The following is a 26,271-nucleotide window of genomic DNA, read 5'->3' on the forward strand; positions in this document are numbered from 1 at the left end:
TCCCTGGTGGTTTGGTTTGCTATGGACCAATATGTAGGAAGAAAAATCACAGATTATCAGATTCTACAATAAAGGAGAATCATAGAATCATAGATATCAGGGTTGGAAGGGACCTAGGAGGTCATCTAGTCCAACCCCCTGCTCAAAGCAGGGCCAATCCCCAATTAAATCATCCCAGCCAGGGCTTTGTCAAGCCTGACCTTAAAAACTTCTAAGGAAGGAGATTCTACCACCTCCCTAGGTAACGCATTCCAGTGTTTCACCACCCTCCTAGTGAAAAAGGTTTTCCTAATATCCAACCTAAACCTCCCCCACTGCAACTTGAGACCATTACTCCTCGTTCTGTCATCTGCTACCATTGAGAATAGTCTAGAACCATCCTCTTTGGAATCACCTCTCAAGTAGTTGAAAGCAGCTATCAAATCCCCCCTCATTCTTGTCTTCTGCAGACTAAACAATCCCAGTTCCCTCAGCCTCTCCTCATAAGTCATGTGTTCCAGACCCCTAATAATTTTTGTTGCCCTTCGCTGGACTCTCTCCAATTTATCCACATCCTTCTTGTAGTGTAGGGCCCAAAACTGGACACAGTACTCCAGATGAGGCCTCACCAATGTCGAATAGAGGGGAATGATTACGTCCCTTGATCTGCTGCTTATGCCCCTACTTATACATCCCAAAATGCCATTGGCCTTCTTGGCAACAAGGGCACACTGCTGACTCATATCCAGCTTCTTGTCCACTGTCACCCCTAGGTCCTTTTCCGCAGAACTGCTGCCTAGCCATTCGGTCCCTAGTCTGTAGCGGTGCATTGGATTCTTCTGTCCTAAGTGCAGGACCCTGCACTTATCCTTGTTGAACCTCATCAGATTTCTTTTGGCCCAATCCTCCAATTTGTCTAGGTCCCTCTGTATCCTATCCCTACCTGCCACTGTATCTACCACTCCTCCTAGTTTAGTATCATCCGCAAATTTGCTGAGAGTGCAATCCACACCATCCTCCAGATCATTTATGAAGATATTGAACAAAACCGGCCCCAGGACCAACACTTGGGGTACTCCACTTGACACTGGCTGCCAACTAGACATGGAGCCATTGATCACTACCCATTGAGCCCGACAATCTAGCCAACTTTCTACCCACCTTATAGTGCATTCATCCAGCCCATACTTCTTTAACTTGCTGACAAGAATACTGTGGGAGACCGTGTCAAAAGCTTTGCTAAAGTCAAGAAACAATACATCCACTGCTTTCCCTTCATCCACAGAACCAGTAATCTCATCATAGAAGGCGATTAGATTAGTCAGGCATGACCTTCCCTTGGTGAATCCATGCTGACTGTTCCTGATCACTTTCCTCTCGTGTAAGTGCTTCAAGATTGATTCCTTGAGGACCTGCTCCATGATTTTTCCGGGGACTGAGGTGAGGCTGACTGGCCTGTAGTTCCCAGGATCCTCCTTCCTCCCTTTTTTAAAGATGGGCACTACATTAGCCTTTTTCCAGTCGTCCAGGACTTCCCCCGATCGCCATGAGTTTTCAAAGATAATGGCCAATGGCTCTGCAATCACAGCCGCCAACTCCTTTAGCACTCTCAGATGCAACGCATCCGGCCCCATGGACTTGTGCACGTCCAGCTTTTCTAAATAATCCCTAACCACTTCTTTCTCCACAGAGGGCTGGCCACCTACTCCCCATGCTGTGTTGCCCAGCACAGCAGCCTGGGAGCTGACCTTGTTCATGAAGACAGAGGCAAAAAAAGCATTGAGTACATTAGCTTTTTCCACATCCTCTGTCACTAGGTTGCCTCCCTCATTCAGTAAGGGGCCCACACTTTCCTTGGCTTTCTTCTTGTTGCCAACATACCTGAAGAAACCCTTCTTGTTACTTTTAACATCTCTTGCTAGCTGCAGCTCCAGGTGCGATTTGGCCCTCCTGATTTCATTCCTACATGCCCGAGCAACATTTTTATACTCTTCCCTGGTCATTTGTCCAATCTTCCACATCTTGTAAGCTTCTTTTTTATGTTTAAGATCCGCAAGGATTTCACTGTTAAGCCAAGCTGGTCGCCTGCCGTATTTACTATTCTTTCGACACATCGGGATGGTTTGTCCCTGTAACCTCAATAGGGATTCTTTGAAATACAGCCAGCTCTCCTGGACTCCTTTCCCCCCCATGTTATTCCCCCAGGGGATCCTACCCATCAGTTCCCTAAGGGAGTCGAAGTCTGCTTTCCTGAAGTCCAGGGTCCGTATTCTGCTGCTTACCTTTCTTCCCTGTGTCAGGATCCTGAACTCGACCAACTCATGGTCACTGCCTCCCAGATTCCCATCCACTTTTGCTTCCCCTACTAATTCTTCCCGGAGGAGGAGGGCATAGATAAATCTGATACTTTGCTTTCATCAAAAATTAAGTTCTCTTTTCCCCTGGCAGGCTGCAAGACACTCATTGCTAAGTTATATCCAAGGCAATCCCAATCACTGTTCTCCATTGACTGGATTTTTTCCTAGGTTCGCATACATTCCTGGTGCTATACAGTGCATAAAGGGTTATTTGATGCATCCAGTGACAAGGTCTCCAGCCTCATATAAAGTCAACTGGTTTCTTGCCTTTGAGCAAAGATATGGTAATTAGCTTTTGTCCTAAACAGATTTCCACTTTCCAGACTTGTTTTAGGGCTTTATTTTCTTTCACAAGCTGGTTAAAGACCTGCCTTTAGCAGAGTCACTAGTGTAATAACAACAAAGTGACTGAAAAGGCCACTGTCTTAATCCTCCTTGTAGGTCTTAAAAGTCACATCTGCTGGCCTTACTGACAGGTGTTTGCTCTCTCCTCCCGCAGAGCTGTTGCAGACACGGGAGGAAGATCCAGATTTTATTCTGTCTTGTGCATCATTCAACAGAATGGTCAGCTAAATTCCGCCTGCAGAATCCTTATTCCCTGTGATGTCAGACAGCAGGAACCCAGCTGGATTTCTAGATTCAAGAGCGAGTTTGTGACCCCAGCAGTCAGTAAAAGTATCTTTTCACTTGTAAACTGAGCAAGTTTGATCTGGGAGTGATTGAGGCACAATAAATAGATGACCTCATGGTGTCATTTTACAGGTGGGAGCATACGTGCTAGAACTAAGGGTGCATAGCCCACCACTGAAATGCAGCCACCTCTGGGGTGAACGGCAGCAGCTGGCCCATAGTGCTACAAATTTCAGCTTGGAACACTGTGGCAGATTCCTATCCCCCTTTATGAAAGAGCTGTGGGATCAATAGGTCCTGGTTTTTAGCCAAGTCTTTACATGGTTTCCAATATTTTGAGACCGCTTGACTCAATTGCAAGGAGCCGAGAGGCACTGATCATTTTGTCTTTTTCTGACACAAGGGTGAGTTCCCTCAGAGAATGTATTGTAGGAACTCCTTAAAAGCCACATCATCTACTAGTGTTACAGGAGTGCTCCGTACAAGAGAGATGTCTGTATGTATGCAAATAATTACTAGATAATGTGCCAGTAGGTAGCACGCAAGATTACGTAGCATTATTTCTGGGTGTTATAGGATTAAAGCTTATGCTCAAATAAATTGGTTAGTCTCTAAGGTGCCACACGTCCTCCTTTCCTTTTTGCGAATACAGACTAACACGGCTGCTACGCTGAAACCTTCTTTTTGTTGTGCACCATATTCTAACAGGGCTGCTCTTAACTACAGCAGGGCTCCTGCCAAGGATCAGTGAATCAAAAGTATAATTAGTCAAACAGAACATGTGCCTCAAGAAATGACTTTAGATCCTTAAAATCTTGTGATTCAGTGATCACTAGTGCAATTGCAAAACCTGTCCTTGAAAATTTAGGCGATTGAGCAAAATTTCTGCACATGGCAAAATCCTTTAACTGAAGACTGGCGACATGCACTCCTCTCAGTTCAACACAGCTGCCCTGCATGGGTGTGATCAGCTATAAAGAGAAAGCCTGAGCCCAGGCCAATGCTGAGCATCAATCTGCAGCCAGAGGCACATCCCAGGTCTACAGAACCCAGCCCAGACCATCTGCAGCCACTATGGGCAGGGCGTTTGTTTGGGTTGGTAAGTTTGCAACTGGAGATGAATTTATGTGGGATGTAACTGAACAGGACTGTTGAGTTTTATGGGATTTGGATGTGAGACTGTACCATGTATTCTTCCCCCATGGCGTGGATGAGACATTGGGTTAGGCCAATGGCATCCTGCAGAACACCCACTACTAAAAAGTGGGTGAGAGAAAAGTTGCAACTGTCTAAACTGAAACCCAACATTTCTTGGGTTAACCAATGCTGGGATGCTTGACTACAGTGGTGTTGGTGGAAAAGAGGAACAATATCATCCCCATAAGGCAACGTAATATTATCCTCCATCTTGCAGCGGGGAAAACTTTAAGGGACTTTCTGAAGGCCATAGAGGCAGACTATTAGAGCTAGAGTTAGAATGCAGGAGTTCCTGGCTCTCAGTCCTGTGCTCTTATTCCACCTCTCCCTGCAAATTACTTAAATTACTTTTCAAGGTAGTTCTCTTTTAGTTCTCCTGGGTACGTTACAGGAGAACCTAAGCTCCGCTCCGCTATAACATGGACAGTCTTTGCTGCCACGTGCCGAGGCTGGAGACTGAGAGCGACTTTGTCTTTGGAACTGACTTTGCAACATGTGGTTCCCTCTGGTTTTGAGTTTATTTGTATTGCAGTAGTGCTTAAGTACCCCAGTCAGGAGCCAAGGTCCCATAATAACAAGTAAGGGAAAAGACAACCCCTCTCCAGGTGGGGAACAAGGAAGCAGAACAGAGGTGCAGTGGCATACGTTAGATAGTCACAGTGGTCTCAGTAATAACGGGTCCAAGAGGATATGTGTGGTCATTAGTTATGCAATGGACTGTAAACTTCTTTCTAGTAGGAGAATTTCTGCATTTCTGCACATTTTAACCTTGTAACAGTTACCACTAATGAACACGAGGCTGGAAGTTAGCAGGCCTGCGGGAGGGATTTTTAAATAACAATCCTCTCTGCATGCATCCGATGAAGTAGGCTGTAGCTCACAAAAGCTTATGCTCAGATAAATTTGTTAGTCTCTAAAGAACTCCTAATCTTCTCTTCTGTTTTTATTTTGTCATAGGTTTAGCTGTCTTGCTGTTTCTCCAATGCAGTAAGTCACCTTTTCCATGATTGTCCATTTCTTAAAAGAGTCATGGGCAGCAGAAAAGAAATCACTTTGGGTAACAGAATAAGGCCCAGTGTTTAGCTAGGATTCAGTAAAGCTGTTTCCTTGTTCAGAGGGTTAATTTTTGAAGTCTCTGTGGTCTCTGTGAGCCTGATCCAAAGCCTACTGAAGTTTCATTAACTTCAGTGGGGTTTAGATACCACTAATAAGCTCGAGTCAGTTACCTGTATGAATGGTACCTCTGTGAGCGCATCCACAGCCTGCATGAGTGTAACTTAGCTACTTTCAGATGCAATGCTGCTTGCAGGGCAGTGGCAAACAAACAGCTGCTCTCCCATACTGTCCCATACGACCACAAATGGACCATACGCTGGGGGACACATTCACTTTAAGAACAGAGGCAACAGAGGTTGTTCCTACTTAGCCGACTCTTTTCCTGTCTCCATTCAAAAATCGGGCGCAACAGACCCTCTTCTCACGAAAGCTTATGCTCAAATAAATTTGTTAGTCTCTAAGGTGCCACAAGTCCTCCTTTTCTTTCTGCAGATACAGACTGACATGGCTGCTACTCTGAGACCTGTCTTCTGGAACTGTAACACTTAGCATGTCTTAGATGTTCAAAGTCCTTTATCACTGCTGTACTGCAATTCTCAGTGGGGTGGCCACGGGCCACCGCTGTGGGACAAAGTACAAAGCAAAACGGCAGTGAGGCCTAGCATGACCATTTCTACACCAAGATGTGCAACCCAGCTTTTCTCAAAAGCTTTCGTCACCTCAGTACCAAAGCAGACCAGTCCCATTCCCCAGAGACAGGAAAGGAATTGGAAGGGAATTCCAGGTCCTTCTGGGTTTGGGGAACCATGACTCAAGAGCTTGAATACTGATGAATACTAATGAACTCAAGACAGTCTGTGAGGTCCCATGTTATCAGCCAGCTGAAGGGGTGCATCGCATTTTGATTTCTTGCCTCAATCCTCGTCTCCTCTTGACACCTCTCTCCTATTTCCACAGGCTCTGCTTGCAAACTGGTCTGTTACTTTACCAACTGGTCCCAGTACAGACCAGCCCAGGGGCGCTTCCTTCCTGAGGACATTGACCCCAACCTGTGCACTCATCTCATTTATGCCTTCGCTGGCATGGACGTCAACCGGATCACCACTGTGGAGTGGAACGATGAGCAGCATTACAAGACTTTCAACGGACTCAAAAGCAAGTGAGTCAAAGGGGAGAGGGGCCTATCTCCCAGGGCTGGGGTCTCACCCCTAGGTACTGGGGCCTCTGGGTTTATCCTGAAGGAGGAGGCAGACCTGGGATTTAAGCTAAGGCTGTTTCTAGCTTCACCGAGGGAGAAAACACCTTTGGAATCATTATTTATCATGTGCTCAGCTATGTACAAGACCAAGTCAGTCCTTGGCCCAAGGACTTTAGTGTTTAACCTATCCTCTCCACGAGAAGAGTGAATGTGACAGTTTGAAGAACTCATGTTGACATCACCATAAGTGTTAAAAAGCCCAACTTCTTGCGTCTGAGAGGGATTCTTCTCTGACAGATCTGCTCGGACACAGAAAAGGACATGAACAAGTTTTCAGTAGGGTTATAGCAAAATATAATGTATCATCAAGCACTGGGGCAGCAGCTAAAATAGAGGGGGAAAAAACCCACCATTCAGTATCTCCGCATAATCTGGGGACAGTTCCTTAAACTTCAGGGATGTCCCAACTTCTCCTTCCTCATGTTTATCTATAGGAAGGTTTGAGGGTGTTTACATTGCAGAAGTATGGAAGCTTTCCCCCAGATTAAGCATCCGGATTATGTCTGTGTTTATTAAGATCGGAGAACACTTGCAAGTCCAAGTGCGAGGGATACCATGAAAGTGAGCTTTTTCAGCTGCTTTTAATAAAACCTTTTCTCCCCCCAGGAATCCTGGGCTGAAGACCCTCTTGGCCATTGGTGGTTGGAAGTTTGGCTCTGAAAAGTAAGATGAGAGGATATTTGTTTTCTGCATGCAAAGCGTGAGGTGGGGGGAGTGAATTATGCTAAACCTCAAAATCCTGTGAAGTCCAGGAGAGTCAGAACAGTAGCATGGAGGAAGGAGATTGTGCATTCTGTCTACCTACATTACGCACATATAAGACCACCATTGCCATAGTATCCGAGTGCCCCATAACACACTTGTAGTTAGCCTCAACACCTCTGTTTTCCCCATTGTACAGATGGGGAACCGAGACACAGACACTCCGTGACTTTCCCGCTATCGCCAGTCGGTGACACAGCAGGAACTAAATCTGGGTTTCCTCACCCCTAGACTAGAGCCCAGTTCATTAGTATTCTATTTCAGAGCTCAGTCTCCAAAGGCAATCAGTATCAGCTGTACACCGCCTCGTGATGCCCACATCAATGTTCAGTACAACCGGGAGTTAGTGGAGTCACTCCAGCTTGACACTGGTTTAAGAACAAGATCTCGCCAGGGGGTTGTTTACCCCCTTTTTTTTACTAAAATTTGTCATGGCTGAGGTTGCCTCAGAATCTTCATTCTGGCCTTGTTGTCATGAAGAGGTGGTCTTGGAAGGCAGAAGCTCAAATACTGTGTCTAGCACTGAGATTTGTGTGGTAACATTTTGGGAAGTTTCCAAATCTCTCGTGCTCTTTGACAACAATACACTTCCTAGCAGCTGTGAAGTCTTTGGTGCTGACAACAATTCATGTCATCAGTGTTTAGCAACTTAGATTTTTTTATATTCATTTGTAAAGCTTTAAACCTGAAGCTCTCCCTGAAAGCTTCCTCCATAGCAAACAATATTCAGAATACTGTTTTGCAGACAGAAAGTCTCTTTCCTGCTCTGGATGTGACATGGGCTGGAATTTAAAGTGAACTTGGGCTGAATATGGCCCTGTGAGCACCAGTGGCCTTGCACCGGTTTTCTCCAAGCTGTATGTAGCCCTCTGTGCTGCTGAGTTTACCTTCTGGACGTAGCAACTCTAAACTAGCCCCCAAATCTGCAGCGGGTGGTTAGCGGCACGGATGGGGTAGTTAACGTGTCACTTCCGTGTTAGGTTCTCCAGCATGGTGTCCACGCCTGGTAATCGGCGGACATTCATCCTCTCTGTGGTTGAGTTCCTGCGCAAGTATGAATTTGATGGTCTGGACCTAGACTGGGAATATCCAGGTGCAAGGGGAAGCCCACCTGAGGATAAACAGCGTTTCACTGCTCTGGTCCAGGTACAGTAAGACCTAGAAGTACAGCCCCCTCCCTCCACCGCCAAGGCAGAGATATAAGGATTCAGGACGTGTGCTTTGTCCTCACATTCCACCTGCAAACACTATGCAGTCTGCAGAGTTGAAGTCAAAGCTGGAGCGCTCTCTAAAGTAGAGACAGACAGTTTACATATGAAAGGGTCAGACAAGTGACGGAATCAAGTCACCAGAGTGTTCAACCATCTGAACCATGTTTTTTGGATCCAAGGATTGGGCTCGTCTCTAGCTCAGAGATCTCCAAAGAGTGGGGGAAGAGTGTGATCAAGGGGCATACAGGTAAGGTCAGGGATTGGACTTCCTAGCCTGCTGGCGGCTGGCTCTAGGAATCCCCACCAGATGAGCAGACCCTTAATGCCACAGTGTCAGAAGAGATTGATCAGCCACTTTGATTACGTGCTTCCTGGAATCTATCATCAAGACCTGTGCCTTCGCAGAATCAAATCATTCACAGCATCAGCCCTGAATACGTTAATACATTGATCAAATATGTGATCTAATTGGCGTGACCCACAGCTACCAGAATGCTCAGGACCCTTCTCTAACTGTGTTTGTCAGACGTGTGCAGTCTCTCCTTTAGTTTAGATTTGCCTTTTTTAAAGAAAAAATAAAGATGGAAGGCACAATTAAAAGGGGGATAATTGATGGTTGTTTGTGGCTTTCTATTATTCCCCCATCAGGAAATGGCTGACGAATTCAAGGAGGAAGCCAAGAGGACAGAGAAGGAGAGGCTACTGTTGACTGCTGCTGTGGCAGCTGGGAAGGAAAACATGGATGGAGCCTATGAAGTCAAGAACATCTCAAAGTGAGTCTATCCAGCCATGCAGTTTTACAGAGGACAGTCAAGCTACAGGACCAAATTCTATTTAGACCAGGATGCTTTGCAATGCTTCTCTTGCAGAGGGGAAATCAATGTCATCTTAGTTCCTTATTCTCCCTTTGTAGGGCCTTAGACTTCATTAACCTCATGACATATGACTTCCACGGTTCCTGGGAAAAGATCACAGGACACGTCAGTCCTCTCTACAAAGGGAAGACCGACACTGGATCCGCTGTGTACGGTAACACGGTAAGTATCAAAGAACTCTGTTGGTGACCCCTCCGTCCTGACAAATAAATAGAGCTCAGCTGCAGGAAATGGTTGAAAAGTCACATTTCCAACAAACCTGCATGTATCCTCCTTCCCCCCGGTGCAAGTATCAGATCTTGCGTCACAAGCCCCAGACAACAGACATTCAGTGGCTGTATCACAGTTTGGTTGCAAACTCCAAAAACTGTTCCAGTGGCCCGGTCGCATGGAGAGACTTCATGTCTGATCCCCTCGTACAGGACTATGCTGTGACATACTGGAGGAACAAGGGTGCTCCAGCTGAGAAGATCATCATGGGAATCCCCACCTATGGACGGTCTTTCACCCTCTCTTCCTCCGAGACAGGTGTTGGTGCCCCTGCCTTTGGGCCTGGATCACTCGGCCCTTTCACTCGAGAGGCAGGATTTTGGGCCTATTATGAGGTAGGGAAGAATTCACTTTTCCTGTAAGCGGCTCATTAAATGGTCCTGGGTCTACTGTGATTTAAATATGGTGCCTTGAAACTGCCCCTTTGATCCTTCTATTGCCAAACATGCTAATATTCGTAAGATTCCCCAGGAGAATCGGCATCCCCCTCCGTATTAATTCAGAGAGGCAGCCAGTCTCGATGGTCTCTTCCCATCTCTCCATTTCTGTATTTTTTTCAGATCTGTACTTTCCAGAAAGGTGCCACCACCAAAAGGATCGAGGAACAGAAAGTCCCATATTCCTTCAAGGAGAACCAGTGGGTGGGGTATGACGACCAGCAGAGCATTAAAACCAAAGTAAGCAGTTCCTATGTATTCTTCTTGCCACACATTGTGGAAGGCTGAAGGGGGGCTGTCAGAACCTTCCCGGAGCCCAGAGAAATGGGCTCCGCTTTGCCTCGTTGTGCATATCAGCAGACAATGCTTTGTGTGTCCCTAGCACTTTGCCTCTGAGAATCTCAGTGCACTTCACCAAAGTTAACCTGTTAAGCCTCCAGTCCCGCCTACCTTCTGGGAAGGCTAGGGTTATCCCATTTTACAGATGGGGAAATCAAGGCACAGAAAGGGAACGTGACTCGCTTGAAGTCACAGCAAAAGATGAGACTAGAAGATGACTTATGTGGTGTGCTGTGAGTGGAAGCATGGTCTGGCGGCTAACACCTAAGTGAGAGCAGGATGCATCTCCTGAGCAGTGGAGGAGTAGGCCAAGTTAGAATGGAGAGTCTCCTCTGTTCCTATCTTAGTACCTGGGGTGCATTGTGATACACGAGAAAGGGAGTGAGCTGTGTGCCACAGCTGGGTCTTGTCCCCTTGCCAGGGGAGTTCAAAAGCCTTGCAGGTGAAAAACATAGAAACTACTCTCAGTGATGTTGCACGGGAGGAATCAGTCAAATTTGGCCTGTCAGCAGGTGAATTCAGCAAACAGGCCCCCCCACGAGCCCACACAATCTTTTCCTTGCGTGTAAGTGTAGCAGAGAGGATCCAGACAATGTTCTGGGGCAGGGAAGTTCCATGACTTGCAATCTGCTCCACCCTGGCAACAGGAACTTAAGGTCATATGAGATTTCAGACCAAGCAGGACGTAGCACAGGGCTGTAAACATCCCAGACATGAGCACCCTTCGCCCCAAAGGGATTCCTGCCTACATGGAGATTCATTCGTTCAAGCATAGGCAAGCTTTTAGCATGCACTTGCCCCTTCTCCCATCCACCTCTCAACCTCATAGCTGATTGTTTTGGATTTTCAAGAGGCTCCTTAGACAATAACAGTTGCTGGAGTTCTAACAGAGGCGAGATGTTTTAACTTCCATCTCCCACCAGCACCCAATGTCACAGTTTTGGAGTTTTTTCCCCTCCCAGGTTCAGTATCTGAAGAAAAAAAGTCTGGGAGGGGCCATGGTCTGGGCCATCGACCTGGATGATTTCAGCGACTCATTCTGCGGCCAGGGGAAGTACCCTCTTCTGCAAACTCTGAAGAAAGAACTGAGATGCGGTAACACATGAGTTCATGGTCTGCCCCACACAGATAATGCAATATCTTCTTGACACAGGTCTTTTTATTATTGGGCAAGAGAATTTGTGTGGGGTGGGGAGAGAGAATGAATTGCAAACTTGCACCACAGCCTCAGCCTCCTCTGAATGCTTTCGGGGTCCCCAGGGAAAGCCCTAATGACAAAAACATTTATGGAATGGACCATTCTTCTTTTAAATGCCCACATCCAGCTTTTCGTGTAGCGTGCAAAGGCTGGAGCTGCATCACTGTTGCAGGGCTCAAGCCTAAAGAAGGGAGCCTGGGACACAAAACACCCTGAAGAAAGTTGTCTAAAATCTTTGCATTGGGCCATGTTGTTATGCCTCCTAAAATGCACTCATGCAAGCCCATTGTGAATACTGGGGAAAAAAGCCACGTAACTAGGGAAATATAGAGAATTGGAAGAGTTTGCATCTAACGCTCATGATCTGTGCCACCAAACCTGCCAAAAGCAGACTGGGAAATTACACATCAGAGACCCCTCCCCAGAATCATAGCTTTGTATCTGATTAGCCCAAATCTGATTTACTTTAAAGCACGTCTCTGGTAACAGCCTTATTTATTAGTTTCTCCCCCAGGCCTGTTTCCATGTTGTTCCCCATGTGCCCTGTTCTCTCTGCTCTGCCAGACCACCACCTTCACACATTTGTATCCCTCTTGGAAACTCATTTCTCAGACAACCCTCCCCATCAACTTTCAACCCCACCCTATTTAGATACATTACAAAAAAAGATCAACCAGAAATACTGCCATGGTTTGTGCATGCCTAAAGTAAATAGCCACACTGCATTGCTGTAACATTTGTCCTTACATATCCCATTCCCCTCACTTGTTTTCCTCCCCTATGTCCTGGGCAAACTCTTCAGAGCAAGATCCTAGGAGACTTTGGGGTGCTATCAATAATCTATCCAGCCACCATGTATTTATGCTTCAGCATTAAGTCACCTTTAGTTTTACAGGTGTCTGTACCCAAAAAAGTCTTTGAATAGTGTCGCATAACATAGTCCATACTTATCGCACAAACAGTAATTCACCAGATCACTTTCTACATCATTTGATTCAGAATTAGAATCCTTGTGGACTTTATGCTGTGTCCACTACAACTGCTGCGTATCAAAAGGTTGTCCTGTTGTTGGTTTGTTCTGCCCTATAGAGCCCCTGATCTAGCTATCGGCACCTTTACATCATCGCTCGTTCATATTTCACAATAAAAAGCCCAGTGTCACCTAACAACCATTTAAACCCACCACCAAGCTGTCTAAAACCTCCAAGGGATTGACCATAAAATGTCTCCCTTCGTTCCATTTTCTTTCTGACTAGTAGATGCCGATAACACTGTTCCTTCTGTTAATGCCCCCGCAGGGCTGATTCAGACAACGCCTGTTTCAGAAACCACTATCAGCTCCACGACATCATCGCCAACTGTTTCCTCCTCAGCCCTCAGCTTCACTACACTACCATCTATCCCCGCCACAGCTACCAACTCCACGACCAGCAGGTTCTGCCTCCATAAGGCCAATGGTATCTACGCCGTCCCCGAGGCCAACGCCATGTTCTACATATGTGCCAACAGGCGCACCTTCCGAATGTCCTGCCCGGAAGGGTTGATTTTCGACTACTTATGCAAATGTTGCAACTGGCCTTAAAAGCAAAGAGCCTCAAATCACCTTCATGGAGAATTAAATAAGAGATCGATTTGTATCCACTCAGATAGTTTAGTTTCCTCCGCCATCAAATCAGAGCTTAGGAGATGGTCTATATTTCAAGTGTACCCAGCAACCTTCTTCTCTATCCTTGGTGAATTACTTTCAGGAGCAACAACTATCTCAGCAATGCATGTCAGAGTTAGGGAGGAGAGTGAGCGGGAGCAAAATATTGGCACTAACAAGCAGGGCTGACAGATTCTCAAACTGTCATGCGTTTATTTCTTCATTTTGCACTGGTCTCTTTTAGAGTCTGGCTTCATCCTCTATCCTTATTTCATGTTTGTTTGTTCCAAGAAAATAAAGCTTTCATTTCTAAATGAAGTTGTCGTACTTTTCGTCTATGGGGTAGAAGCGTCAGGCCCTATAAGCTCGTGTTGCTACTGAAGAATGGGGCAGGGAGGAGAGAAGGAATGAGGAGATTTATGGCCTCCTTACATCAATACAATACCCTAGAGTTTGACGTGTGGTTCACTAGACAGTACAGTAAAGCATAATGCTTTATCTCAGCTCCATATTATTCCTTTTGGCGAGCTCAGCAAGATAAATACAAGATGTACTGGAGTGTCTGTAGGAGAACACAATCTGCTACTAGTCCAGTCTGCCACGGGTGTCAAAGCAAGCCAAACAGTTTCTGGTAACACCCTCTCCTTGGTGAAGTAGCCACAGTAGCAGAAGTGGAAAAAAACAACCAGGCTTATCAGGGTCTGAGGCCCTTTGGGGCCAACCTTGCTGCAGTGAGAACTTGCATGCAATGATAAAGGAATGAGGCTTAGAGATTACACAAGTCTCTCCAGTACAATGACACTATTTAAAGAGTCTTTGCTCTACATCTTCAAGAAGAGTAATAAACCACAGAAATTTGTACCCAAGATCTCCCGCTCCTTGCCTCGGCACCATTTGTGTTTGTACATCAGGACAGAGCCAGGCTGATGGTAGGTATTGCAAAACCTACACAAGCGTGCACACACATGGTGCATGCTAAAATTGCACAAGAATTCCTTCACTAAAAATAGCCAGCTGAGTTCTCTGAGAGACAGAGTAAATAAGGCGGTTCCTTTGTGAAAAAGAACTTGCAGAGTTTTCGTAAATCAGGGTTATTGTGTCAGACAGGTATAAAATGTGGCAATGAAAAGCAGAGACCAACCATTTTGCAGTCAGATACTGTTTCCTCCACACCACAGTGAGAGAATCCAGAGCAGAGCTGTATGACCCAGCATGGGACAGGCAATCATTTGGGCTGGTAAGACTGGAGCTGGTGACAAGTAGTTTAACTCTTGTGCCAGGTGTCACTGAATAGTCCCTAAATTGTATGGCAGTTTGGTGAAGTGGACGCGATGGGATTCCCGACTGTGGAAATCTCAATGAAACAGGCACGTGGGGTGGATGTATTTGGAGACTCATTTGTTAATGGATTGTGACCAGGGCCACCACAAAGCAAATTTTAAAGCAAGAAAGTAATTGAAGATGCTTAAAACAATCTAAAATTTTGTGATGGGCCAAGCAGAAAAGTTCTTAAACATTCAGAAGAGATTTTAGAAAGAGAGAGTTCCAAATTCTGGCTTTCATTTTCGCATCTGCAATTTGTGCTTGCAATCAGGTGCTTCGACATTTAAGTGGCCTAAATTGCACCCACAAACTGCAGGTGCAAGAAGAGGTGTTGTTAAGGCCATTGTGAAGATTTCTTAGACATGTGCATATGCCTCTTTGGGAGTAGGGAGGTGGGGTATTTATCATCCAAAACTCTAATGCTATTTTACTCTCATATAATCCACACCATCTCAAAGATAGGTCTTTACCCTTGTTCTTGTATTTCTCTAGGTTTAGCTCTCTTGCTGTCTCTACAATGCGGTAAGTAGCCACCTTACATTATCCCCTGGTTTTACAGAGGCCAATAGAAACGTGATTGATCACATGGGATGGGGAAGAAAAGTTGTTGGGTTTTAGTAAGTCCAGTTTGGGTGGGATTTTTGATTCTTGTACTGGGCCCTGCAGTTCAAAAGCATAAGGGGAAAGTCCTTCTCCTTAAAAACATCTCCAAAAAAGCTGTGCAAGGCCTATTCACATCCTGCATGGGTACAAGCTGCCTGCAAGGACATGGAGTCATTTGAAAAGGAAGGAGGGAAGTTGCAAGGTTAGAAAGAACTGCAGGGATCATTCTGGCTGCACGTCCACTGCCTCCCTGTCTGAGACGACCACCAGCCAAAACCTCCCCTTCTCTGCCTCCCCCTCAATCCCAGCTACACCCATGGCAGAGAGACAGATGCACCCCCCTTCTTCCAATGATTTAATGACCCCTGTTTTACTGTAGAGCATGGGCAGTCTAGCGTGCCCACTTCAGTGCTCTGTGGTTAATATTGACTCCTCCATCTATGGCTTTCAGGTATAAATCCCAGATCTCTGCAGGCTACAGTCCTGTCTGCTAGCATTGCATTGCACAAAGGTGCACCATGATCCTTAGTCACTAACAGGGGGAGTGGATCGCAGAGCTGCTTTCATCCTTCAGAACTCAAGTCAAGATTCCTCCTCCTTTGGCTTTTGTTCACCCAGCTATCGCATTACAAGTAATGCACCTTCTAGCATCGCAAGCTGCCATAGGCACGATAAGGCTCAGTATGTTTTGATTCATCCTGCAGATCACAGCTTGGTTATTTTATCAGGTGGGGCCTGGGCACCCCCAGGAAGAGTCTATCATGGCGCTGCCCCATAAGAGTCATGCCATGTTACGGCCTCTCATAATAGATCACTGTCTACCCGAGGCCCCAAAGGAAATGCAACAGAAACCGCAATCCACTCACAAAGCTGTATTGATATTAGAGGACTAAGAGGCCATTCGGGCCCCTGGGGTATTGTCTTGTTGGGAGATCCCTGGGGGTGAGAGAGATAGCACAGTGATCTCAGGTTTTCATGGCACCCAGTCCTCTCACTGTCTCCCCAGGTTCTGCCTCTAAGCTGGTTTGTTACTTCACCAACTGGGCCCAGTACAGGCCTGGGGAGGGGAGATTCCTTCCTGATGACATCGACCCCCATCTCTGCACCCACCTCATTTATGCCTTTGCCGGCATGAGCGACCACGAGATCACCACCGTGGAGTGGAATGATGTGACACTTTTCGAGGCTTTCAATGGCCTTAAAGCCAAGTGAGTAACACGGGGGCACACCTGCTTCCCTGCATCTGGGGTCTCGCCGCCAGGCTGGCTGCGGGAGAGAAGGCTCACCCTATGATCGAAGGGTAAGAGTTTTCCCAGGGAGTATCGTGTCATCCTCAGGGGATAGAGTGCATGTAGCCAGAAAGCAACAGAAAGCTTCCAGGGGCGGGGAATTAAACAAAACTCCACAGCTGAGCATTCACTTCAAACCCAGTTCCGTGACAGAAGATGAGGGGAGCGGCTGCTCCCCACATCTCGCCCGCAGCCAGTTCGGAGCTGGATTTGCAGCTAAGCAGAGCCTGAGCAGGCGAGTCAGCCAGCTTTCCACTACTCCTGGGTAGGCCTGGCCTGAAACCACCCTGGGCATAGTTTAGATCATCCAAAGCTCTCCAACCTATTTTAGCTAAGGCAGTCCCACAGGGACCACTGTGCTAGCTGGATCCGAGTGCCACGCTCTCCCTTCCTTGCCCCCGACACCCACCTCCATGCAGACGGGGGGAGTGGGTGGGAAGGAAACTAAGTCTGTCGAGTGAAAGATTCCCCATAGGACAGCCAAGCCAACCTTCCATTGTTTAAATGCACGTTTCCCCTGCAGGAATCGGAACCTGAAGACCCTGTTGTCCATTGGAGGATCAAACATGGGAACCGAACGGTAATACTGGGATCTGCGTTACTATTCCACTTCTGAGTGTGGAAGTTAATCTACCCTCATGACACACCTGCTCAGAACAGCGGTGGACTCGAACCCACCACCTCCAGCTCTGGGAAGGCTTTTAGCTTATAAACCTGGAGGTTGAGGAAGGAGGAAATTGGTTCCCCCAAGAGCAGATGTAAAGGAGTTTGGGCACGTCTAGTGTGCCTTCGCTGTTGCATAATTATTGTCCTTGTAATAGACAGTTTGCAAGCTATGAAGTGTGTATTTTGAGTGCAGCCAATTCAAACCGTACTGGGAATCTATACTACAATATACATGAATACAGAAGGCATGTCACTTTCATTCCAGCTTCTCCCACATGGCTGCTTCGGCTGCTAATCGCTGGACATTTGTCCGCTCTGTGGTACAATTCCTCCGGACGCATGAGTTTGACGGACTCGACGTAGCCTGGATTTACCCAGGGAGGAAGGATAAGAGACATTTCACTTCTCTGATTCAGGTACAATAAAACCAGGGGGTGTGGTCACAGTCTGCAAAAGGGCTACCCAACAATGGCAGAACATACATGTCAAGCTCATAGCCTACTGCACCCAGCACATCACACACCCAGTGGATCTCCGGGGAGGTGAATTTTGTCCGTCTTTCGTGGAGACGGAACCACTTTCAGAAAGAGTTTGGACATAAGGGGAATTCAGAAACACATGAACATTTAGGAAGTATCACCCAGGAAAGCAACAACACAGTCATGCTGTGTCAGACTTTGGAAGGTCTGAACAATGCCCATGAAATCCTGCTGCACAGCCACTATGCTAGGATCATAGCCCAATTCCTTTCCCTCCAGGCACACTGTTGCGGGGACCCTTCCGGGTCTCATTTTCACTACAACCCATGTGCTCCAGCCTGGGGAGATGGAGAAACGTGGGCTTAGTACTAAGGAGCTGGAACATTGATACTGATCCTAAGAAGATCCAGAAGTAAACGAATCAGGGTTAAAAGAACCCACAAGGAGTTTCCGAAAGGATCTACAAAAAGAAAAGCAGGACGTGTGGCACCTTAGAGACTAACACATTTATATGAGCATAAGCTTTCAAAAGCTTATGCTCAAATAAATTTGTTAGTCTCTAAGGTGTCACAAGTCCTCCTTTTCTTTTTGCGATACAGACTAACACGGCTGCTACTCTGAAACCTGGCATTAAGAAAGGATCTAAACACTCCTAACTTCAAATCAGAAGCTAACCTCAGAGAGGCTAGATAGGAACACCCATGGAACCATCACTGCAGGGTTCCTTGCACCTTCCTCTGCAGCAGCTGGTACTGACCAGTCTCAGACAGGATGCTGGGCTAAATGTGCCCCCGGTCTAATCCAATGTGGGACGTGCCAATGTTAATTCGGATATTCAGGTGAGCTGCTTACTTATATCTTCTAGGAACTAGCAATGGCATTTGAGAAGGAAGCTCAGAAAACCAGAAAAGAGAAGCTTCTACTTAGTATTGCAGTGTCTGCTGGAAGGATAAATATTGACACAGGCTATGAAGTCGACAAAGTCTCCAAGTAAGTGTATCCAGTGACACGATTTTACAAAGGCTTCTAGAGAAGCTGTAACCAATCAGGAAAAATACCTGAGCATCGTCGTGAACAGTTCAATGAAAACATCTGCTCAGGTAGCAGCTGTCAAAAAAAGCAAAGCAAAGTTAGGACAAATGAGGAAGAGAATCTTCCTGAAACTGCTCCAATGATATTATATAATTCAGTGGTACATCCTCTGTGTTCAATGCAGGTCACCTTCTTTCAAAAAAGGATAGAGCAGAAATAGCAGGGATTCTGCCAGGCAATATTGCCTAGTGGGTAGGGCACTGGATGGGGACTCAGGAGAGCTAGGTTCAATTCCCAGCACTGCCACTGGTTAGCTGGGTGACCTTGGGCAAGTCAATTCCTTCCTGTGCCTCCATTTCCCAATGGGTAAAATGGGCATATAACAATATTGACCTCCTTTGGAAAGTGCTTTGAGATCTATGAATACATACACATGCAAATATATATAGGCAACAAAAAACTAGACACCTGGAGAGAGTTCCATAAAGAGATATTGGAGACTGGCTTAGAGAGATGAGTAAAAGGGGTTATGACAGAAAAATAAAATAGTGAATGGTATAGAAAAGGTGAGATTGCCAGCTCCTATTTACCATCTCATCATGGAAGAGAAGGGGAACATGAAATCACATGAATGCCACTGGAAATTTTACAATATAGATTAGCCTGCAGAACTCATTGCCACAAGATAAATGACAAGGATTAGACTACATTCATTTAGTTTTTTTGTTTTAAGAGCTATAAATCTTCACAGCTCAGGCCATCAGCCAGTCATCAGTTGACAAGGTTAGATGGAATCTTCCATTAGAGCAGATTCATTCCACAAATGTCCCCAATGGATTTTCTGGCACCTTTCTTTAAAATATCTGGTGCTGGCCGCTATCAGACAGGATAGTGACTAGATGGACCCTGAGTCTGATTCATTATGACAGTTCTTAAGGTACATAATCCACATACTTGGCCATATACAGTTACCCAGAATGCTTCATATCCTTGTATGCTGTTAGAGGTGCTAAAACTAGAATCTGGATTCTGAAACTCAATCACATGTCAGGAATGCTCCTGCCACAAGAGTTTTGCTTCCATGTTCAAGCCAGAGCCAGAAAGGGTCCATGTTCTTTTTTTCTTCTGTGTACAGCTGAGTTCAGGGCAGAATGAAATCACACTATTTCCACCTCTCAAGATTGCAGAAGTTTCACCAACAGAAAAAGTCAGCAGATCTTGTCAGATGAGACAAGTTGGGATGAAATGTTAGGAGGACAGTTTGCAAGAGATTCCACCTTATCAGTGGATCCAAACCCACACACTCATTGTGTGAGAGGCTGAGGGAACTGGGTTTTTTAGTCTGCAGAAGAGAAGAGTGAGGGGGGATTTGATAGCAGCCTTCAACTACCTGAAGAGGGGTTCCAAAGAGGATAGAGCTCAGCTGTTCTCAGTAGTAGCAGAGGACAGAACAAGGAGTAATGGTCTCAAGTTGCAGTGGGGGAGGTCTAGGTTGGATATTAGGAAAAACTATTTCAGTAGGAGGGTGGTGAAGCGCTGGAATGCGTTACCTAGGGAGGTGGTGGAATCTCCATCTTTAGAGGTTTTTAAGGCCCGGCTTGACAAAGCCCTAGCTGAGATGATTTAATTGGAGTTGGTCCTGCATTGAGCAGGGGGTTGGACTAGATGACCTCCTGAGGTCTCTTCCAACCCTAATCTTCTATGATTCTATGATTCCAGTTCAGCCTCAAAATTATTAAACCTAATCCAGATCCGAATGTAAATATTAGGTTGTCGATCCCTCGCCACACATTATTCCTGTGTGCCATTTTGAGGATGTTTATTTTGGGTTATGTAACTTATCTCATTCTCTTTTTCCTTTCCTGCAGGATCGTGGATTTTATTAACCTCATGACCTATGACTTCCATGGGGCCTCCTGGGAGAAGACTACAGGACATGTCAGTCCTCTTAACAAGGGAAGGAAAGACCTTAGAAGTGCTGCATACAACAATGTTGTAAGTGCCAAAGATCCTTTTGTCTCTCCTCCCCTCATCCACCTAAAGTTTTACAAGCAATACAAGTTCTGAAAGCGAGGAAGTGACTTGCTTTGGAACTGTTTCCACAGTAACTGAGCTAGCTACCAAGTAGACAGAGAGACTCGTGATTGTGACTCCTCCAGATGCCTGAGTACAAACAGCCCTGTACTTTGCAAACATTCCTACAACACAGTAAAGCAGGTCAAGGGGTATTTTCAGTGTCGACAGATGACGGGGCACGAGGGATGAGGTTCATCAACAGTAGGACCACATCCTTCCAGCTCTCCTGAAGATATTCGGATGCTGGTGTTGGGCTATAACCAGCTGCCCGAAGTTACATGGTGGCAGATAGTGTAGGACAGTAATGTGTCTTTTTTTTAAACTGTATTTAGTGTCTCCAGGTAAGTCCGACGTGGTCTGGGGTTTAAGTCTGGCTTGGATCACGCAGGAGAGGAGTTTGGCAGTCCCAGTGTAGATGCGAGTTGAAAGTCATGAGTAACTCCATTGTAGCCCAAGAGTGGCAGTTGTGTCAAAACAGCTTTAAGCAAGAGAAGAAATCTGGCCCCTTTGCTCTAATACAGCGTTTCTCAAACTGGGGTCCGCAAGGATATTCCGGGGGATCCACAGGCCCCGCTGATCAACGCCTCCCCCTCCCTCCCAGCGCCTCCTGCACTGTTCCCTGGCATGCAGGAGGCGCTGGGAGAGAGGGAGAGGAGCGGGGATGGGACACGCTCAGGGGAGGGGGTGGAAAGAGGCGGGGAAGAGGAGGGGCAGGAATGGAGCAGGGGTGGGGAGAGGTGGAGTAGGGGCAGGGCCTGGGGCTGAGCGGGGAGCTTGGGGGTCCAAGTAAGGTTGCCAACTGTCTAATCACACAAACCCAAACACCCTTGCCCTGCCCCTTCCCATGAGGTTCCGCCCCTGCCCCTGCCCCACCCCTTCTCCGAGGCCCTGCCCCACTCACTCCATCTCCCCTCCCTTCATCGCTCGCTCTCTCCCACCCTCACTCACTTTCACCGGGCTGGCGCAGAGGGTTGGGGTGCTGGAGCAAGTGAGGGGTGCGGGCTCTGGGAAGGAGTTTGGGTGCAGGAGGGGGCTCTGGGCTGGGGCAGGGGGTTGGAGTGCGGGGGGGGGAGGGCTCTGGGAGGGGTTGGGGTGTGGGAGGAGGTGAGGGGTGCAGGCTCTGGCCAGCAGGCACTTATCTCGGGCGGCTCCTGGGAAGTGGCGCAGCGGGGCTAAGGCAGGCTCCCTGCCTGCCCTGGCCCTGTGCCATTCCTGGAAGCGGCTGGCACATTCCTGCAGCCCCTAGGGGAGGGTCAGGGGGCTCTGCGCACTGCCCACGCCTGCAAGCGCCACCCCCGCAGTTCCCATTGGTTGTAGTTCCCAGCCAGCAGGATGGGGATGGGGGCACTGGGGATGGGGGCAGCACACAAAGCCCCTGGCCCGCAAGAATGTGCCAGCCGCTTCCAGGAGCGGCATGGGGCCAGGGCAAGCAGGGAGCCTGCCTTAGCCCCACTGTGCTGCCAGACTTTCAGTGCCTAAAATCTCCCAGTTTGGCTTCAGTAGCCTCCAGGAGATAGAGCCTGACTCCAGGAGACTTCCGGCAAAACCGGGAGGGTTGGCAACCCTAGGTCCAAGAACAATTTTAAATCAAAATTGGGGTCATCAGGTTGCTAAAGTTTGAGAACCACTGTTCTGATACACAAAATTATCATGCAATTTAGCAGTCCAAATGGTGAGGCCAGGAAGAGGAGAGGACATGGTGGCAAGAAAGAACATCCTGATCTCCTCACACGGGGAAACAGTTGTTTTGGGGGGAGTGATAGCTCAGTGGTTTGAGCATTGGCCTGCTAAACCCAGGATTGTGAGTTCAATTCTTGAGGGGGCCATTTTATTTATTTTTTTTAGGGGGGGAGGGGGGAGAAGGTCTCAGTTTAGGCTGCCAAATACACGTTTAATATTTCCTTCAAACAGGACAATGCTGTGAGACACTGGGAGAGAAAGGGCGCCCCAGGGGAGAAGATCATCATGGGAATCCCAGCCTATGGGCGGAGCTTCACCCTTGACACGCTGGATACAGGCGTTGGGGCCCAGGCTTCCAAGGCAGGACTGCCAGGCCCTTTCACTTCAGAAGCAGGATTTTTAGCCTATTATGAGGTAAGGGGCGTATTTGTTCCATCTGGGCGTACTTTGGGGGAAGCAGCTGTAAGAATAATCTGTGATTTTGCATAATCAAAGGGAAGCTGTGCTCAGTTTTCTAACTGAAAATGGTTTCAGTCTGCACGCCGAGGAGGAAAAGGCTCATTTCCTTTCCTCCCCTGTCATGCTGGCTCCGACCCAATACCCTCAGCCTCATCCTGCCTCCGATGTGTTTTGTTTTAGATCTGCACCTTTAAACAAGGTGCCACCACGGAGATGATTGAGGAGCAGAAGGTCCCTTACTCCTATAAAGGGAACCAGTGGGTAGGGTACGATGACGTGGAGAGCATTAAAACCAAGGTAAGGAGGGCCCCAACCATTTGCTTTGGGCCGAGAGTGACCCGACGTCTGGCGCCAATGAGCATGACACCTACTTCCCGCTGAGACGTATGGCCACTCAGCCAAGTCACATGACAACAGTAACAGCTTCATTTTAGGCAACATGCATGAGGTTTCATCCGCCGTATCAGGCTCCCATCGCCACTCAGGCTGAGGTTCTGCCAGCCAGGTCCATATGGGAACATTAAACAAAAGTAGCTGGAGGAATGTGACTATTGCTGCGACAAGCAAACACCATTAGGTGCGGTGGGAGCTGCCCGTTCCCACTTTTCCATTCTAAGCTTACCACGCATTTCAGGGAAAATATTGTTCTTCTGGGCTACAGCTTCTTGTGTCCTCAGCCCAAAAGGCAGCATAGAAATGAACAGAAATCAAGAGTATACCTGTTTGAATTCTGCCGGGGGGGGGGGGGGGAGAAAGAATTGCCACCACCCTCCTCCCCAAAACTTATTGTAAACATTGTGCTGGTGCTCGCATGCCTGGGTACGTCTAAATCTTCCAACTTGCCTTGGGTTGAGCATTCAGATCAGAACTAAGGAAACAAGTTCTACGCATCTGGGGCAGCGGAACTGTGGGGGTGGATGTCTGTGCATGACACACTGAGTGCAACATGAGGAGGACTGTCAGTATCAAGTATGAGGCCATACGGCTTTCTAAGGGCAGGCAACGGAAAACAGCCTGGCTTGATGAAAAGTCGGATAAACCTACCACAGATAGGTCAGCTGGCTGCTCTGTTTATGAGCGCCATGAGGGGAGGAAGGGTCATGCTTTTCTTGCTGTCCTGAGAGAAAGCAAGTCTCCATCCCCCTCCGCACACACACAGCGCAGCAGTGGCTGCTTAGGATTAGTGCCAGACTGAGCTATGGATATCCACCCATCAAGTTTAGGGGGAATATTCTTCTCCCCAGTCAATTCAACCTGGATCACACACCCCCTATTGTACTTCGGAGCTCTCTGTTGCGTTTTGACAAGGGACGTTGCGCTGTAGCCAGGCCTCACCACAACACTGACATCTGGGTTCGGAAGCCCTATTTTACAAGATAAATTGCCCAGGGAAATAATGCAGCTCTCAGAGCCAGTGTTTAAGTGTAAAAAGCAGATGCTGGAGAGAACTCCCAATGCCACCCGCAACATGTGGGTACCAGACAGGACCCAGCCAAGATGGTCAGGGACGCACCCCCATGCTCTGGGTGTCCCTAAGCCTCTGACTGCCAAATGGTGGAACTGAACAACCAGTGGATCACTCGATAATTGCCCTGTTCTGTTCATTCTCTCTGAAGCATCTGGCACTAGCTGCTGTCAGAAGACAGGATACTGGCCTGGACTAGTCTGACCCAGTATGGCTGTTCTTATGCTCTTATGAGTACTCACCAACACAGGGGTTCTCAAACTGTGGGTTGGGGCCCCAAACTGGGTCATGACCCTGTTTTAATGGGGTTGCCGAGGTCGGCTTAGATTTGCTGGGGCCCAGGGCTGAAGCCAAAGCCTAAGCCCCATTGCCCGGGGCCAAAGCCAAAACCCTTGGGTTTCAGCCCTGGGTGGCAAGGCTCAGGTTACAGGCCCCCTGGCTGGGGCTGAGGCCCTTCAGTTTGGCCCCCCCACACACACACCAGGGGCGGTGGGGTTTGGGCTTTGGTCCCCCCTCCTGGGGTCATGTAGTAATTTTTGTTGTCAGAAGGGTGTCATGGTGCAATCAAGTTTGAGAATCCCTGCACTAACACAATGAAATCCCTCCCTTAGATCCCAGAGGAAGGTCAAGCAGGGAACAGGTGTGAAATATGATTCACAAGAAAGCCTGTTTCAAGAGGCTTTTGCCCAAATGGAAAGAGAGTTCAAGATCTTAGAAAGTTTGGAGAGAGACTGTCCCGTTCACCCCTCTTGCCCCGTCAGGGCTATTTCTCACTTTAGTATCATGTTGAAAGGAGATGCCCACCTGACGGAGCTCAAATAGCACAGGGGCATCTAAATGTCTGTGCCTCATTTCACGCCCTCTGTTTTTTCCCCTTTCCCTCCCTTAGGTTAAATATTTGAAGCATCGTGCTTTGGGAGGGGCCATGGTTTGGGCCATTGATCTGGACGATTTCAGCGGCTCTTTCTGCCATCAAGGAGCTTACCCTCTCATACAGACACTGAAGAGTGAGCTGAGCGCTGGCAGACAATGAGTGATTGCACTGAAGTGCAAAAGTTGCCAATATATACAAAGAAAGTGATCACTGGAGGTTTTGGAAGCATATTGATTTACTTTGCCAGTAGATCTGAGTTAGCTTTGCTTGGGTGTCTTTAAGATAACAATTGTATAAAATTTGAACGGCAGCAGACATGAGAAAAACCCCTGTTAAGCAGAGACAGTAACATTTATTATTAACTATATGCACAAGTGGCTGCTTCTTTTCATATTTTTAAGTTGCTTTATAGCTAAAACTGTCCACCATAAAGACAAAGGTGGGGACCACAAACACACTGGATCTGGGTTTAAATTTTCCTGCTTGTATAGATTAATAAACTATATGCTAAGAAGCCCAAAGATCTATACTTGCTTAACACAGAACCACTTGAGTAAAAATCAGCATCTGAAGGCCACACACACAAAATGGGGTCAGAGATAGAGACGTTGCTTCTTAGCCAATCTGATCAACCGAGCACAATTTCCCATAGGACAAAATTTCCTTTGGGGGATTAAAAATCTAACTCATGATGGACGTAGCTGTCAAGGATTTAACGAAGCCAGAGGATCCTTCTCAACAGCAAGCCCTAGGCGGTGAACTCACTAATAGGGGACAGGATGATCCTTGCACTTTGAACTGAAGATTACAAGAATGAGACACATACACGCACCTCTTCATCAGACCATTCTTCCGTGAAACAGACTATCTTGCAATGCACTTTTAGGTAGAAGCCAGTGACCATGTCACAGAGCAGGATAAAGAGAAAACTGACTGTCCCCTCTATTCGACATTGGTGAGGCCTCATCTGGAGTACTGTGTCCAGTTTTGGGCCCCACACTACAAGAAGGATGTGGATAAATTGGAGAGAGTCCAGCGAAGGGCAACAAAAATGATTAGGGGTCTAGAACACATGACTTATGAGGAGAGGCTGAGGGAGCTGGGATTGTTT

At 47.2% G+C, this 26,271-nt stretch overlaps 2 protein-coding genes across 2 annotated transcripts; both read left to right on the forward strand.

Moving 5' to 3' along the window:
* Positions 1-3,938: 3,938 nt before the first annotated feature.
* Positions 3,939-13,500, forward strand: LOC140901169 (chitotriosidase-1-like). Its single transcript, XM_073319515.1, has 11 exons — positions 3,939-4,065; positions 5,121-5,150; positions 6,177-6,378; positions 7,084-7,140; positions 8,220-8,385; positions 9,099-9,223; positions 9,364-9,487; positions 9,748-9,930; positions 10,156-10,272; positions 11,334-11,466; positions 12,868-13,500. The coding sequence occupies exons 1-11, from the start codon at positions 4,041-4,043 to the stop codon at positions 13,149-13,151; spliced, it is 1,446 nt and encodes a 481-aa protein (XP_073175616.1). The 5' UTR covers positions 3,939-4,040; the 3' UTR covers positions 13,152-13,500.
* Positions 13,501-14,338: 838 nt separating this feature from the next.
* Positions 14,339-25,674, forward strand: LOC140901170 (chitotriosidase-1-like). The gene is made up of 10 exons (XM_073319516.1): positions 14,339-14,451; positions 15,030-15,059; positions 16,147-16,348; positions 16,953-17,009; positions 17,361-17,511; positions 18,440-18,564; positions 20,475-20,601; positions 22,594-22,776; positions 23,002-23,118; positions 25,176-25,674. Exons 1-10 carry the CDS (start codon positions 14,427-14,429, stop codon positions 25,317-25,319), a joined length of 1,161 nt encoding a protein of 386 aa, XP_073175617.1. The 5' UTR covers positions 14,339-14,426; the 3' UTR covers positions 25,320-25,674.
* The last annotated feature ends 597 nt before the right edge of the window (positions 25,675-26,271 follow it).

Source organism: Lepidochelys kempii, chromosome 21 (assembly GCF_965140265.1).
Source record: "Lepidochelys kempii isolate rLepKem1 chromosome 21, rLepKem1.hap2, whole genome shotgun sequence".
NCBI classification, from domain to species: Eukaryota; Metazoa; Chordata; order Testudines; family Cheloniidae; genus Lepidochelys; species Lepidochelys kempii.

Coding starts and splice junctions, on each gene's coding strand:
- LOC140901169 (XM_073319515.1), top strand. CDS start 4,041: ATGGGCAGGGCGTTTGTTTGGGTTG. Junction 5,151..6,176: donor CTTGCTGTTTCTCCAATGCA/GTAAGTCACCTT, acceptor CTATTTCCACAG/GCTCTGCTTGCAAACTGGTC. Junction 9,488..9,747: donor CCGCTGTGTACGGTAACACG/GTAAGTATCAAA, acceptor CCCCTCGTACAG/GACTATGCTGTGACATACTG.
- LOC140901170 (XM_073319516.1), top strand. CDS start 14,427: ATGGGACAGGCAATCATTTGGGCTG. Junction 18,565..20,474: donor GAAGTCGACAAAGTCTCCAA/GTAAGTGTATCC, acceptor CCTTTCCTGCAG/GATCGTGGATTTTATTAACC. Junction 23,119..25,175: donor TGGAGAGCATTAAAACCAAG/GTAAGGAGGGCC, acceptor TCCCTCCCTTAG/GTTAAATATTTGAAGCATCG.